Source organism: Ascidiella aspersa, chromosome 7 (assembly GCF_963924565.1).
Source record: "Ascidiella aspersa chromosome 7, kaAscAspe10.2, whole genome shotgun sequence".
Taxonomy (NCBI): domain Eukaryota; kingdom Metazoa; phylum Chordata; class Ascidiacea; order Phlebobranchia; family Ascidiidae; genus Ascidiella; species Ascidiella aspersa.
Window position 1 is genome coordinate 17124153 of NC_139453.1, and position 17096 is coordinate 17141248.

The 17096-nt window shown below is 32.9% G+C and overlaps 1 protein-coding gene across 3 annotated transcripts in view; it reads right to left on the bottom strand.

Annotated features, from left to right (window-relative positions):
* Window positions 1-717: 717 nt before the first annotated feature.
* The window catches only part of LOC146138090 (dnaJ homolog subfamily C member 16-like), a 37501-nt gene continuing 21122 nt past the window's right edge, over window positions 718-17096 (bottom strand). The window contains exons 4-14 of one of the 3 annotated variants that reach the window (XM_083394812.1): window positions 15493-15677; window positions 12916-13051; window positions 11772-11896; window positions 7340-7473; window positions 7058-7244; window positions 5697-5885; window positions 5456-5604; window positions 5245-5376; window positions 5009-5152; window positions 4476-4576; window positions 718-1610 (exon numbers count right to left, since the gene is read on the bottom strand). In XM_083394812.1, the coding sequence (XP_083250938.1) occupies window positions 1192-1610; window positions 4476-4576; window positions 5009-5152; window positions 5245-5376; window positions 5456-5604; window positions 5697-5885; window positions 7058-7244; window positions 7340-7473; window positions 11772-11896; window positions 12916-13051; window positions 15493-15677 (1901 nt within the window). In that variant the 3' untranslated portion in view covers window positions 718-1191. Of the gene's footprint in view, window positions 1611-4475; window positions 4577-5008; window positions 5153-5244; window positions 5377-5455; window positions 5605-5696; window positions 5886-7057; window positions 7248-7339; window positions 7474-11771; window positions 11897-12915; window positions 13052-15492; window positions 15678-17096 lie in introns of all 3 variants that reach the window. The other 2 variants (XM_083394813.1, XM_083394811.1) reach the window with 2 other exon arrangements.

Consider the following 17096-nt stretch of genomic DNA (forward strand, 5'->3'; position numbering starts at 1 on the left):
ATCACAGTAATTAAGTTCACCAGCACCAGGTGTCTGTTTTATCCTGTTTGTTTGTTTTAGCATTGTTGTAAATACGTAAAAGTAAAGAAAGGGTTAAAAAACATAAGGTTATCCAGGTCCGGTATTATTTTAAATTCTGCAAAATTCCAAAGCAAATGCTCAAAAGCGACTTTTACCAATTTATTCATTTAAAAAACGGCTAATGTGGTTGGATCCACAATTTTTAGTTGAGTATGACAAATTAACGGTTGCAAAGCTAACACTTCTTCCATTTCCGACTACATATTTAGTTGAATGTGGTTTTAGTGCCATTACAGATATTTTAACCAAAAACAGGAACACTTGACATTTGCAAACGCGGTGATCTTCGGGCAAAACTGACATACTTTTCTCCCAATTTTTATTGTTTTGTTTAAACATGAAGCTCATAGTTCACATTAACAATAACTAACGCTTTGTAAATACCTTATGTATATTTCGTTCGGTAAAATTGTTCTTTGCATTTTTGTATTGTTTTTAATTATACCCTACTTTTGTAATGTTCACTGTTATCTCTGAGATAAATCATAAAAACGCTCCTTGCACATCATATCCAGTTTTGGCAATATTCCTTTTGTAGATTTTTTGGGGAGGAATTAACATTGTTCGAGTCTTTAAGGGAGGAATACAAAAAAAAACTTTAAGAGCCACTGATCTAGGCAATCCGCGACAATCCAGTCGTCTATATGTTATGCTTTTATTGGGGAAAGGGTTGCGAAAAGATAAAACTGACAGGTATTTCGCGCATTGTAGTGAACTAATGTCGCACCTACGATGCATTTGCACAGTGTCCTTTCTTGTGGTGGAATGCTAATTACTTTACATGCTTAGACAAGCAGCAATTGTTGCATTCGACTCAATCCGCATTCGGCTTATTGAAATGAATTTAACTTGAGAATACCACAACATATATACAAATAAAACTGGTGTGTCTATAATGTTTTCCATATACAAAAGTATTGCAAAATAATTTAAGTACCATAGGCAAAACACTGGCAGTAAAACACAAACAAACTAAAATAATAACAATATTTTTACGCAACAACATGATTGCATACATAATGTTTTGCGAAAATACACACTTCCAGAGCATACTTTTTTATACTACTTTTGGGAAAACTGTGTACCATATACTCCATAAAGCAGGTAGTATTAATTGTCACTTTCAGCGTTTCTTATGTATAAACCAGGCCACTGTCTTACGTAGAGCCTTGGCATTTGACCTTCACAGACTCGGTCCATCCACAACATTAAAGAGTTGCCGTATTCACTCCGGGAAAAGGGGGCAACAATCACATCACTGGAACCTAATGAGCCGGAGACCTCATCAAAAGGGGATTCATGATGTAATGACGTCGCGCGCATTCCCGTAGTTTGTGACTTTAATTGTTTCGTGAAATCAACGCTTCTGCACTGCCGTGGAACAAAAATGCAATACCAATGCTTTGAACCATTTATTGCTAATACAGTTCCATGAACACAAACATTAAGACTTTTTGTCAAGTCTGCCTCTTGAAGCGACTTATTGTCACTATGTAGAGTCGATAAACCTTTGTTGGGCGGAAGATCGTCTGCAAAAAAATTAGGATCGGTTGTTCTTAAACATTTTTAGCATGTTTTTCCATATTTAGCCAGGGTATACTGTGCCGTATTTTCAGTTGGAGTATATATTCCAAATGTTATACCCCGTTTCGGGTTTAGTAAACAGGCAAAAGCGGTTGGCCGTTAGTGGGGCATCGTGTGAATTACTCAAAAGTCTGCAAGGTCGTTTTTATGGACTGCAAGTAATGAAAGCTCACGAAATAACATTGGCAAACTTTACCAAAAGTTTAATAACCGTTTCAATATAGTTCAAAATATGGATGTATGTTACTCGCATTCTCTTTTGATACCAATATCCGATATTTTGACAAAAAAAGTATCACGATCCGGCCCGATGCCAAATGGTGCGATTACCAAGCTAAAATACAATAAATAAATGCGTTCAAAGTTACTATTTCAAGGTTATTAGCCCAACTTTTCTTTGGCTTTAAGAAGTTTAGTTATCTCCAGTTGTAACTATTTTTATCAAATTTACCTTTCAAGATAGAAATGTCTGCGTTGCGTCAAAAATCTGGCTAAAATTGCTATATTAATGAGATTCGGAATGGTACATACATATTCCACCGTAGTATCGGACGAGTACCGATACCAATTCTTGGCATGGAGTATCGCATCCGATCCGATATTTGTGGACATCCCTAGTTGAAACCAAGTTTTTTTTTTCAGAGCACTTCAAACACCCTGAGATTTTGTGACATGTTGGCAAAGGGTGGCTGTAAACATTCTCGTAACACAAAACCTGGCAATTTACCGGACTTTGAATAAAAGGCTAAAATAGACCTATAATATATTATAAAAATAATAGGAAAAAAGTAAAAAAATGGCAAGTCGTGAAATCCATATGGGAATGTACTTTGATCTAGCCCTGCAGTAGTAGTACTGAGAAACGATTAGGACATACTTATAATTTGGTTTCACTACTATTACCAAAATAAGTTGGTTTAATTTGAATTGTAGTGCAAACCAAGACAAGGTTAGTCTGCAGTGAGGTTTTAACTCACGATCTCGGCCATACCGGAACGCTCTACCGGCCGAGCTACCAGCCTCAGTGGGAACTGATCGAGAAATGACCAATGACCATAGTACAGCCTTTCCTTGCTTTTGCTTGCACTGCTATCCTGATTAGGCCTAATTCGACAATAGCTTTCCTAAAGGCAACCGGTAAGTAAAAACAAACCCCGAAATCATTGGTAAAAAAATATTCTGTTTTTAGTTGAAACTGCAAAAGCCGTTTTCAGATAACATCTTTACGATAAGTCGCGGGCGTGCAACCTTTTAAATTGATCAAACGCATTGTCATCGATGTGATGCACCTAAACTGTGCTGGCTAACAAAAGTCCATTTTTAGGAGTTCAATTCGTCTGTGCTATTAATAAGGGGATTTTGTGTACCCGAATAGTTTTGGGAAAAAACAGGTAGGTTAATCAAAAGACAAGTTTACAGCCACGGAAGTTGCCTAGTCATATACTGTAGCAATTAAGCGACAACATAAACAGAATTAGTACTGTTATTATCGGTACATTTGCAGATAAAGGGCCTCTGTCAAATGGACTAGATGTCTTATTTAAATAGGGCAAAAACTACTCGTCAAAGTTACTGGTTTAAAGCGGGCCACACATGGCAGTAGGTTGTAACAATACACCTAACAAACGTTTGGTGCGATTTAAAAATATCCCAAGCAAGTAGCATAATCATCACATGTGCCTTTAGAAAGCCTCAGTTGGCATAATAAGGATTGCCGACATAAAGGCTAGAAAATGTACCTTGCGTTAAGGGTTCGGACTAACGGCGCCCTACTGACTGAGCTGCGCAGGCTTGAGGGAGTTGGTCAAGCTCATTAGTATATACAATTTCGTTGAAGGAAACATCGTACAGGACTAAGCAACAGTACCGACAATGCTGAACAGATTAATTGATTTCGGAACTAGTCTTTCCAAAGGCAATTATTATTATCTTAAAAAAGTAACATCAATAAAATACATTTTCAGTACACAGCTTTTAGCAGCAGTAATGTTTATCCTAGTCCAGCGGTTCTCAAACTGGGGTCCGCGGTCCTTTTGGGTCCGCGAGACAATTTTCTGGGACCGCGAAGCACCTAACAAAAAATCAACACGACGCTCCTAAAGAAGATTTTTTTCTGTGCATTAAAATTTTCAGGCAACTTACTTTTCCAAACAAGCTGATTAGTTGTTCATTTACGTTATTGTACGCTTCGAGTTAAATTGTGCATTGTGACGTCATAGTGTTGCATTTTGCTAATGAGAATTACGTTTTTAGAGCTGCTGCGTTGCCACTGTAAGCTGTACGGTAACGGTTTTAAAATTGTACATGATTGCTTTACTCAAATAAAGTGATTCGTTAGTTAAGGGTTATATAGCCGAGCTGATAGCAAAGAAGCAAGTGCACCCGTCCCATTTTGATACCATTAAAAACAACGTGTATTTTTGTGTTTGTATTTTTTCAAGGGACCGTGAGCAATTTAAAAAAAATTGGGGGGACCGTTGCGTAATTTAAAAAAAAAAGTTTGAGAACCACTGCGTTAGAGGTTAACATAGCCGAGCTGACAGGCAGGAAGCACGTGCACCCGTCCCATTTATACCATTAAAAACAACTTGTTATTTTTTTTTCAAGGGACCGTGAGCAATTAATGCGAATGCTGGGGGACCGTTGCGTAATTTTTTTTAAAAAGTTTGAGAACAACTGTCCTAGTCGTTTTAAACTACTTTTTGTAGCGTTTTTAATCACAGCATAAAACGGTAAAAGCCTTTACAAACTTTTATACAGTCAACGATATATGGTAGACAAAATATTTGGAAACACAACAATGAAAACACCTGTATTACTTGGAGGCTGTGCAGAAGACGTTCTACGTAATTCCAGATACCAGGTATAAAATACTGAGATATCTAATGTTGCAACGTGGAACTTTGGGTTTCTGAAAAAAATTTAAAGAATTTTAGCCAGTGTTGCAAAACCGTCCCTATTTCTACGATTTTAGCCTTTTTCGCGAAGAGCAATGTCTTAGAAAAGCATTGTCCTTATTTCTAAGAAATGTCCTTTTTGGTTTAATCCTTATTTTGTATTATTTTAAACAATTACAAAACTACCTCCTTTCAAAAAAAATTGATGAACCTCAAATCGGAAGAACATCTCGTATAACGTTCAGTCAAAACACTAAAGCAAACAGAGAGTTTGTGATGCCATAAATCAAAATTCAACACAAGTAAATGTAAAGATTGCGTATGTATGACGCTCCCTTGCTTACTTACTCAAATGATAAATCAAAATCACTTAAAGCATAAGCTAGGAACAAAAAATATATATTTTCTCCACTGCGCTCTTTAAGTATAACAAAAATTTGCCATACCTTAGGTGAACTTGCATTACATCCATAAACTCCTGTTGCATTTCATTAGAATCCTGCTTTAGAAACACTATTGTCATGTGACCACGATTTTGTCGCAAAATCATTTCAGTGTAATTTGATGGAGTAAGATTACTCATTGTGGAACTGCAACAGAAAAATCTTGAGTAAAAACCTAAACCGTTGACTAATTTCAACATGATAAATAACAAATTTGAAACACAAGTGGTATTATTTACTTATTTTGATTTCGTTCTGCAGTTTGATCATGGTCGTCATCATATGACACATGAACTTCTACATCTTCATCGCATGATGTATCTTGGTGAATATCAGCTACGTTATTATTTGAAGGTTTTTTTTGTTGGGGTCTGCAAATAAATCAAATAGACGATATCATCTAAATAAGTTAAACTGGTAAATTTAAAGTAATACAAGTTCAAAACATACGTTTTGCTAAAGAAAGAAAAAATTGATAGAAGGCAAACAACTGATGTCACTATTAGTAACATAAATTCTTGATCAGACATTTTTGACAAGACGCTTGTTAATACTCTAATATGGGAGTAAGCTGACAGTAGAACCACCATAAAAGCATTCTAAAAAATAAATTGATACAAATATAGTTTTAACAAGAAACAATATTTAATTAAAAGATGTCAAGGGTATATTTTAAACAAAAAAATCACACCGGTGTCAGTTCATTCCGCAGTTTAACAAATTCAACTTGATGGTCAAATTGAAGTTGCTGTTTTGTTCGTAACCCCAATGCAAGAATCCTATGAAATTCATATTCTTTGGTGTTTTCGTTCTTTAGAAATTCAGCAGACCTTGCTGTCAATAAACCTTTATCATATTCCTGTCTATGTATTAGAAATACCTGTAAATACAAATGCGATTAAACTTAACAAGGCAAATTCAATTATTTCAAAAACACAACACTAAATCTATATTAATCCAAACTAACTATATAATAAATAATTGCATTCTTTCAAAAAGCTTTATTTTTGTTGCACTTTTACAAAATACTACCTGTTTTATGGAGATGTGTTGTGTTGGCTAAAACAGCGCTCAGAAATAGAAATATTTTTCCACCAACTGGAACTACTTTTGCTCAAGATAGATAGGGTTTTTTTGTGTTTTTTTTTAGAAATGAGTGGGACTTTTTTTAACAGATCTATTTTTCTTCACCAATATGCATTTCATCATACCACCGTTTTCGTTATAAGCACCTATTACCAGTTTTGTACAGTGTTGCTCCACAATTTTTTGAAAAAAATTAAAGACATCCCAATAAAATTTGAATATTTTAAAAGCCATAAACTTGGATCATCAACATGTTTTAAATATATTTCAAAAATAAAATACTATAAATATCATGGTCCGTTTAATTCTAACTGGTAAAGGACTGTTCCTGTTGTCCTGGTGATGTTAATTAATTACCGTTGCACCAAGGGCAATAGATTGTAAAATCTACCTAAATTCTGTGTGTTCAAATAAAAGTAAGAAATACCCTTTAGCCTAAATCACTATCAAATTATTCTTGAGTAGGTTAGTAGTATGATGTCTGTGTAAGTTTCCTAATGCCTAAACATGTAATCCCAGTACCTAACGGCGTTTAATGTAAGAAAAATCCGTAACCCGCTTGAAAGGAATAAGTGCTTACAGGTAAAACCACTGGAATAAGCATGATAATAGCTTTACCTATTGGCAGCAACAACAGACTACACCTGGCTAAATCCACCATATAAACTACCAAACAAAATTGCTTCTCAAGCATCACAATAATACAAAGAGAGTCATTTTTGTGTAAAAAAGATTTTTGCGATGCCTCTCAGCCGAGAAGCTGTGCTCTCCTGCACACATTGCTCCAACAAACCAAGCCAAATATATTTAGAGCAAAAAAATACAAAACATTATACTACAACAAACTTTAAATCCATTTAATAAACATGACAAATTAATCCCTATAAGACCAAAAACTTCTTACATCACAACCTTTTAACAATAAAATAATACCAGTCACAATAGCAGAAAAAAACTTAAACTTACTTGAGTGTTGTCAGTTGTTTCCAATTTTCTAAAAAGTGATTGGCGAAATTCTGGCTGAGAATCTGGATTGAAGTAAACAAAACTAATCCAACGTGTAAGTTGTTCATCATCAGCAATGGCGGCCACAACCAATGACCGTAATGCATTAATTTGAGATAATTCATTAATGCAAAATATTGCACATAGTCTGCTAAAACACATTTTAAAAGTGGTGTTATAGTTTTTGCAAAATGCAAGTTGCAACATAACAAAATGCCAGAGACAAATTCTTCTGACACATACTGTAAATTCAATTTGTTATTTTGTTTTGGAGGACACAGGTCATCAAAAACTGATTGGGATGTCAAGCGTGCTACTGTCATGTAGTGATTAGACTCCAACAGATCATCAACTGCACCACGTGGCATATCACTTGACTGCAAACAGATTAAAATTACCCAATTGCAAATAACTTTAATTTTTAAACATAAATTTACAAATGCATAATGGCTTTGGTTGGAATGTTTGTACAATTAAGCATTGCCTCACTTTTGTCAAGGCAATTATATAATAATGCTCAACATGTAAATTGGGATGTTCAAAGTAGAATATTGTATTCTTAAGATTTCAATAGCAAAGCTATTAAAATTCAATTTTGCTATTTATATCAGGTAATTAGAAGCAGCATTATTTTTTTAATCAGCGTGGAATGTTGCGCCTTATTGCACAGGTGGCAAGTTTGAATTAAGGCCTGTCGCTACAGCGAAAGATTTATAGTGGTTGCTTTAAATCAAGCCATGTAGTGTACCATAAGCGTTTTTTTAGGGTACCAGCTATTTGCAGAAACATGTAAAATGAGAGGTTGACGATGCCAAGACACTAATGCATACTTCAAACAACACTATGTTGTCTAAATCAATGTATTACAAAATTTTGCCAAAAGATATATTTTTAGGTCAAAATTTGTCAAACTTTATTTTTATGTTGTTAGCATAAACCAGTGGTTCTCAAACTTTTTTGAGCGCCACCCAAATCTGAGTTTTATGAACATCTCACGACCCAAGCCTCAAATTAAAAAAAATGTATTTTTTCTGATATGCATGGAATAGAAAAAGATACAGTCAACCAGATGTAGTAGCCTACATAGTTCTATGAAACAATGATTTATCACAAACAAATGATTGATTTTTACTTTTAACAATACAACCTGCAACTAATTACCTAGTTGAAAAGAACATACCTATTTTGCTACAATCGTAAGAAATGAACCAATAGATCGAAGTGAAACAAATGAGTTTCTGCTCAGGACCTCAAAAATAAATATTACGCAATGTACTCAATTCTAATCAAAGTTTATCAGTGACTAATTCTGAGGTATATGTGTGTGATACGAGCTAGCAGAATAATCGTATAAAGTAACTGTGCGGCTATACCGCTTACACCAGTCTTAGCCACTACCGTAGCTGGCTGCCATCATCAAAACGGTCGAAAAACCACTTATGACGCAATAATAATCTAAGTTGCCCACGTGAAATGATTATGATACAAAAATTTAGTCATGATTGAATTAAAAATACATGAAAAATAAAACAAAAAAAGTTAGTTTGCGCAGGATTGAATCACCATAGAGCGACCCATTTTTTGCCCCTGATCCATACTTTAAGAACCACTGGCATAAACAGTATGGCAGATGCTGGCGACTTGGGAGACGTTGCCAAAAAATCAACCAGAAAATGGAAGAAATTGGTTACAAGAAAACAGATTATTATATTTATATGGGCCGAAAATTTATTTTCGGGACATATCTTGTTTTTGCCGTTATTCTTTTTTGGTTTCCTATGGTTTCCTATGGTTTCCTATGGTTTCCTATGGTTTGTTTCAGACCGACATTTGTCCGAAGCTTTATAGAAAAAGTAGACATCGTAGAACCTTCAAATTTTCAGACATGGCGTAGAGTGGTATGTAGGTGCTTTGTAAAAGTTTATGAGGCTGCACTCCCAGGGGCCTTTGCTTGGGGGGTAAAAACCTGAAATATTGCGTTTTAACACTTTGTAGCTAACGACAGCCATCTAGCAGCAGAAAAACTTTCATACAGAATTCGTTCATATTCGCTTGCTTTGTCCAGCTCGCGTCGCGACGAGGCGGCTGCTGGCATCCCTGCTGCGCCCTATTGTCCCGCGCGTGCAACATTTGTGTTGGAAGTGGCTTGCCTAGTAAAACTATGCACATGCGACTTGCCTTTCATAAAGAGGCCTCTCTAAGTAAAAAAACCTATTGCTCTTACAACACAAAATATTTTACCACCGCAAATTTAAATGCGAATCCTACAGGCAGTGTACACATCTCTGTTAGCACATGTTGTAATTGTTGCACCATTCAAACATATCAACACCAGGTCTAAGCAAATATAATTATACAAGGGCCGCAACAACAAAAAGCTTAAGTTTAACGCATTCTTAACGACGACGTTACAAAGCTACGTCATAACATGGCGTCATAAATAAATAAATCTTGCGTTTATTGGATTTAAATTGGCAAAACTTTCAATATAAAACGTGGCTTATTAGGCACATAAACGTGTTTGCATATTGCTCAAAACTACAGATTTAAACTCTGTTTCAACAGTGATTGCTCAGACCAAGGCATGGTAAAAATTTACACAGTAAAAGTTGGAAAAAGTATAGCAAACCATAGACGTTAAATCATTTAGAGAGAATGAAAATATTGACTTTTTAAACATGCTAGCTGACCAAAATGTAATAACATGGCCGTAAGCATTATATACGTAAATTTTTATTGATCAAATGTATGTGAATAAAGTTTCACCCACCGTACAATTAACGGAGGGAAGCATTGCGTGTAGAGATGTTCAAAGCAGAATATCGGCGACACATTTATAATGCTTGCTTTAAATGCAGCGTCAGCATTTTTTCGGGCGACCAATTACTTTGCGATAAGCTTCGCCTAATAATCAAGTGTCCGCTGCAAATTTAAATGCGAAATCTTAAGGCAGTCTACGCCTCTCTGTTTGCACCTGTTGTGCATGTTGCTCCAACCAACCTACCAACATCAGGCCTAAACAACTAGCAAAACTTTCGATTTAATAGTTTGCGTATTGAGAACATAATAGTGTGTTTCATATTGTTTAAAACTACAGATTTAAAGTCTGTTTTAACAGTGATTGCTCGGACCAAGCCATGGTAAAAATTTACCGAGTAAAAGTTTGCAAAAGTATAGCAAACCATAGGCGTTAAACCATTTTAAGTCTTTGGGAGAATGATAATATTTTTTTTTCAAACACTTAAGCTGGCCAAAATGTAATAAAATAGCCATACACACTATCTACGTAAATTCTATTTATCAAATATATGTTTCGATCATTTCCCAAAATCTACGCCATATTTGAATCCCTTTCGCATCAAAGGCTTAAGTGGGGAATTTTTCGGCCCATATCTGTTTTTGCTTGCAGAAACAAGTTAAGGAAAATGAAAAACAAAATATATAATATAAAATACACAATACAAAATATTAAAAAATAAAAAGTATTAAATAAAAAAAAAATGAAAATAAAAATAAAACATAAAAAATGAAAAATTAAAACAAATTAAAAAAAAACTAAATAAAAAAAATAAATAATAAAAATAAAAACATTAAAAAATAAAAATATTGAAAAATAAAAATAAATAATTAAGTCAATCAAAAATATTAAAAAAAAATTGAAAAAAAAAAAAAAATTAAAAATTAAAAAAAAAAAAACACTAAACCTTGAAAGTATACCCCCTGACAAAATAAACAACAACCGCACCCCCGTCTAGTTTTTTATTTGGTTTGATAGGAAAAATGATAAGTGAGGAAAAAGGCAGTGCGAGTCATATAAATTGTTTCTTATTTTTCAATTTGCTCAATTTTAGAATTGTCGTTTAAGTACTCCTATAATGAAAAGCAAATACAATTGATGTAATTCCAGTTAAATAGACAAGTATGGCATTTACATGGGCTGATCCAGGGGGTTACAGACCATGCTTCTTACACTGAATGAAATATATTTTTGTCTGGTTTAATTATGTAAATGCAAGGCAAAATCGTGTAGGCAAATCTGATGTTGTGCTGTGTTAATCAGAACCATAGAAATACATTTCCAATAAATTGGAGTATGAATGCGATTATTTTGAGCAATGTGAATAATGTGTTACTTGAAAATTTCTGCCTTTACCTAAATAAATGGTACTTTTTGAAGCTTTGCAAATTTAAACTGGTTTCGACCAGTATTCTTGCACACGAGTTCACTTAAAAACAACTATCTACGATACAAGACACCTTTATCAGGATAATGGCATATCCTGCAAGACAGAATTTGTATATAGCTGTCTTGCAAGAGTTGATTGTTTATAATAAAACAGCTGGATGATAGGTTATGTATGTGCTCACATCCCACGCAATAACATCATAAAAATACTGGCATTCTTATTAGTATTATCATTGACTCGGAAAAAAATTATTTCCAGGTTGGGTACCAGAGAGACAACTTATTCATAGTCAAGAATAAAAAAATACATTATTCTGGTTTCTTTTTCTGAAACCATTTTGTTATAATCCCAAATGTCTTGCGTCAAAATTATAAGGTAACTAAAGGTTTTTGAGTGGTCTTAACTTTTTAGGAGAATTATATATACAGAAAATTTGAAGATGGAGGCAATCAAAAACGTCAATTTTTTATGCTTTTCAATAATTTTACCTGAAGTGTTATAACAGGCCTATTCACATCTTCCTTAAACAGTAGTAAACATGGACCTTTTCCGATATTATACTTTTCCGATATTTCATTGGAGTCTGAAGAAAGCAGAGGGAAGTATCCAAATTCTACAACAACATACTTTTCGTAAAGCATTATTTGACCAAATGACAACAAAAAGAGTACTTTAAATTTTACAATAAAGTTGATATTTACCTAAAGACTCTTTTTATAAAAAAATGTTTTTGTTTTATCGTGTTTTCGTGTTAACATTACTGCAGGCAATCATCCATATTAACTATATATGGTCTTTAGATTTGCTTTGTGTTACCTTTAGTTTAAACAAAGAAAAAAACTTGCCTGATTAAATAGGAGTATATTTTACTTGTAAATAATTAGTTGTCAACAAGGGAAAATGTTTAGCAGTTGTGGTAAGACAAAAAGGCTTTAAGGACTGCATTATGAGTCTTTATGCCCTAAATTTTGTCCTTGAAGTTTGTTGGGCATTTGTATCCCTAAAATTATTTTGTAATTAAAATTTTATCAATAATTTTGTGACTTGTGTTTATTTTAGTATCTAGTCTGTTGGCTTCAGTTTTTTAAGCCTAAAGAGTAATGAATGAGAACATCATCTATTTAGAATAAGGCATCTGGTGGACCTTTATTTTACAAGCATATATCAGTGGTTATTATTATTGAAATACATTATTTTAACCAGAATATATAGGCATTTAATAGTAGTAAATTTAGCAATATTTGTTCTTTATATATTTACCAAGGCTAGTGAAAACTTTGCAAGTTACATGGTTCGTTTAAATTTAGTGACATTTGAGTATGACAACATCATAGGGTACAGTTACAACTGACTTTAGGGAATTACCTTTTATTAAAGATTAACCCTCGGGTTTGGAAAACCTTTTTTATTAGAAAGTGTAACTTAATATTTAACCAGATATTTTTTTATAAAATAAGACAGGCATAGAAAAACTGATTGGGTTTAAATCACAAATAGGAAAAACAACCATAATGTAACTACAATTTTTCCCCAAAATATTTATTTTATAACAAATTTAATTGTTTGCTAAGTTTGACTAACATTGAAACAATACTTTAAAAGATGGTGGAACAAAAATCTAACAATACCTACCAATATATTGCTGATGTTTAATTGACATTAATGTGTAAAGTAATGTTGGCTTGGGATGAACAGAAAAAAGAAGTGCTCGAGGTTTATCATTCCATTGAACTTGGTAAAGAAATTCTTTAAAATTTTCTGAATTGACCTAAAAAGAGTTTAATTTTAAAAAGGAATACAAGCTTAGGGTTGGGTACATACAGAGAGTGGGGACATACTTGTGGAAAGCAATAAAAAGTTTGCATTGGGGTAACTCAATGCATTACAATGTTAAATGGAAAATAAAATACCAATATAGCAGGGGTGGCCAAATCAAGCCAAAATGAAGCTCTTCAGCCAGTTTTACACAGCCTTTATATCAAGGGTGTATTTGAGTTTTTTGGGGAAGTCGAGTGTCAATTCTTGTGTGCTTATTTCATGCCTATTGTAACTACTTAAATGCAATTTTTTGTATGTTATATTATGTTTAGCCTAAATTTATAATCATTTAAATACAAATTAACATTAAGAGTATGACTATTTAGACTACACACAGAAACAAATTAAACAATAAAATTAATCACGCTTTGCAATCGTATTTTTATTTCACGTTTTCTGTTTGTCCATCAGATAGCAATTTCTGCCAACTGTTATCGCGAGCATTTGTTTCAGCAAAACCAACTATATGTTTTGCTCTTTACAGATGTAAAACAAAGATTCTTTAATTCAACTCAGTTGAATATTTAGACAGTTTAATAAAACATGCACAAGCATAAATATCAATTTATTAACACTAAGAGAAATATATATTTTGCAATTTAAAAAACAAACATGTTTGTAATAAGTAAATTTAAACTCGGTTTAAGTTGCACATTTGCCCACCAAGAACAAGTTTCCTAATGCACTTAGTTTTATACCGTTATTATTTAAAAATATATATATATATTAGGGATTTTTATTTTTTCATAACTTTTAAATTTATGTTTTCTGCTTGATTTTCCATTATGTGCCACATAAAAATCACTTTCATAAGTTTTTAAAATGATCGGACCACATTTAGGGGGTCTGCAGACACCCCAAAGTTACCAGCTAAAATCTGGTAATTCCCCTAACAGGATACTGTATGTTTTCTTTAAAAACCCAGAAACCTTTTTTTATATTAAACAAAGGCAATAAAGCATCACTAATCTATTTTCCAGTTTTAATTAACTTAAAATGCATTCTTAAAATCCCTAAAGCCCTACTCTCACCCATTTTTAGAGATGTCATTTATTTATCGCATATATACAATAAGATATATTTTAATAAACTGTTTATTATGAAAACCACAGTATTCTAATTAACAGTGGTTAAAGAAGGAATATAACAAAAGTATAACAATGTCATAGTTGAATAAATGCAGTAAGGAAAATCAATGAATAGCTTTCTTAATTTTTTAGCCAAGGTTTTTTTAGAAATTCTGGCTATGATCGCCTGTGATCTTCAACAGCAAGCTTGCACATTGCTGAGGATTGTTCGTTAATATAGCAGCATAATCAGTGTTTAAATTTACCCCTCTTTCTGTGATATCATTCACAACTTTAACAGTACATACAAACGACTTTAATTTGTTGTACCCATGATATGAGGACCATGAATCGGAAAATGACTCAGCCAATCACATTCCTGATTGAGTATTTCCTCCAGCAATGCAGTAAATTAAGCAGTTTGGGCATTTGTAATACCATACCTCTTATATAGCAAATAATTTCCACCAACAAAAAAGAAAACAAATTAGTTAAAAGGTTTTTGTGGGAAAGTAATTTGTAAGAACTCTTAGGGGATAGAAGCCGGTGTAGCATTGAATGTGTCACTGTTCTGTCACGCAACAATGCATGGTTTTGTTGACAGAGCGCATATCCAAGAAGGAATATCACTTGCAACTCACCAAACTTTAGTACAGAGCAGGGATGGTAAACCTTTTTCAATTTTTTATTTACTTAAAATGTGCACAAGTTTAGTCGTACATTTAATTTAATGTGAAACTTTACTGCTGCGACTTCTATACAAGAGATATTGTGTTCTGTAGTTCAAGAGATCTGGAAAAACATTTATTGTTTCCTGAAATGTTTGATTATATTTCAATGAGAGATAAATGGGTCATTAAAAATCTTGGGTCACCAAGTGAACACAGTTCAGTGGTGTAAAAAGTATTCAGAACTATAATTATTATCAGCAGTAGCAAGAATATCAACAAGTAAAACTCATAGTCAAAAACATGAGTAAAAACAGGATCAGACGTTTTGTTTAAAGGAAAATATATTTTGCCAAAGTGGCATCATCAGTTCCTGCAAGAGTACAAATAAATAAATAAAATCAGAGCGCAGCCATCAACAAACCAATAAAAGTAAACAATAAAATATTAAAATATGATAATAGACTAAAAACGCAATGAAAAGCACTTAATATACGCGTCAGCGGAGCAGTGATCGACTGGCTAAAACCTGCCGCCGATGGTTTTCGATTCTATAAAGATACACCCTATTGTCAAGAATATCAAAGCCTACTACAAACTGATTTAACACATGCTCAGTAAACTTTTCACAAAGTTAATGCTAAATTGTAACATACCAGAGTGATGTGATTACTTGGAAGTTGGGCATTAACAAATGTTTTCAAATTTTGATAAGAAATTAATCCTCTATAGTAGAATTTTTTTTCTTCATAAATAACAACAGTTGTTGGAACTCTTGAAACATGCAAAATCAATGCTAATCGAGATGAAAATGTAGCGTCAACTGTGCTAATACCTATTCCTGAACATAAAAACAATTTTTAAGAGAAAATACAACATATACATGAGTAATGAGTATAGAGGTGGGCTTGAATAAGTAATAATCCAATTACCTAATTTGTAATTTCCTATTGCTTAATATTTCAAGTGATTTAAATTAAAAAAATTTTACAAAAAATATATTTTACCTGGATATTATATTGCTATTAGTAAACAAAATAAAACATATAAGATATCCTTTCTCAATGAGTTGATTTTTCAATGTCAACTTAGGTTGGAAAACCACATAAAACTTATTTTAAAATGTGCTATTGGAAAAAATGTTTTATAAGAAAAGTTGCTCTTTATAGTACAAAAACATGGGATAAGTGTGGTAAACATTAGATGCCTAAAATGTGGTTGATGATTGTAGTGGCAGCAGGATTTTTTTAAATTCTAAACAGGGACTTTCACAACCGGAACCCAATGGTGTTCTAGACCACATTTTAAAAATTGTACAATTTTTAACATATTTATTGAAATTTGTGTGCAGCAGCCATTGTTTTGAATTTAATTCATTTGAATCTGGTTTGCTATTACTAAATACATACGTTAAAATTTTATTTGGATTAATTGCTGTTTTTTCACAACAGGGTATATAATATCTAACCTCTTATGTAAAAAAACAGTAAAAATATAAATACACTTGAACAAATATTCTGGGTTTATTATTTAATACTTTAAAAACATACATTTCTCAAAAGCCTTGATATCACTTGCCATAAAAGCTTAGGGTCAATATTTGCAGCCCACAATAAGAAATGTTTCATTAAAATTTTTTTTTTGTTCTGTTACCTAAATTATCCACAAAATACCCATACATAACATACTTACTAAAGTTTAAACTTCAAAACCAATACATTTTTCCTGAACCTGTTATTTTTTACTCATCCAATAATAAAAGTTATTTCTAAAATAATAATAGTGGAACAAAGATTAAAACATTAAAATCTAAGTCTAACTAAACTTTTTTGTGCCCTATTCTGTTCTTTAGGGAAATTAAATAAAAAAGGAATTAAAGAAATACTTATGGTCAGTATGACAGAAGGCTGGTGACATGAAACCGAAGAAATTGGTGTAAAAAAAAAAAAAACGTGGTTGTTTCTACATACATTCAATCACATATATTTTTGAAATGCCGAATATGTAGGAACATTAAGCACTACAATTTAAAGGAATTAATTTTATTCTGAAAACAGTTATGAAAGTGCGAAGCACGTTGTTCAGTGGAAAAAAGCCTGTGACATATAGATTGTTTCTTCTTTTAAAAGTACTTAATTTCGATCATAGAATTGTTGTGTGTTTGCAGTTTTACTATGATTTCGCAAGTACTCCTATATTAAGTTAAAAAAGCAACCATGATAGTCGCCATTCCTGTTAAATAGACAGGTGACATTTGTAT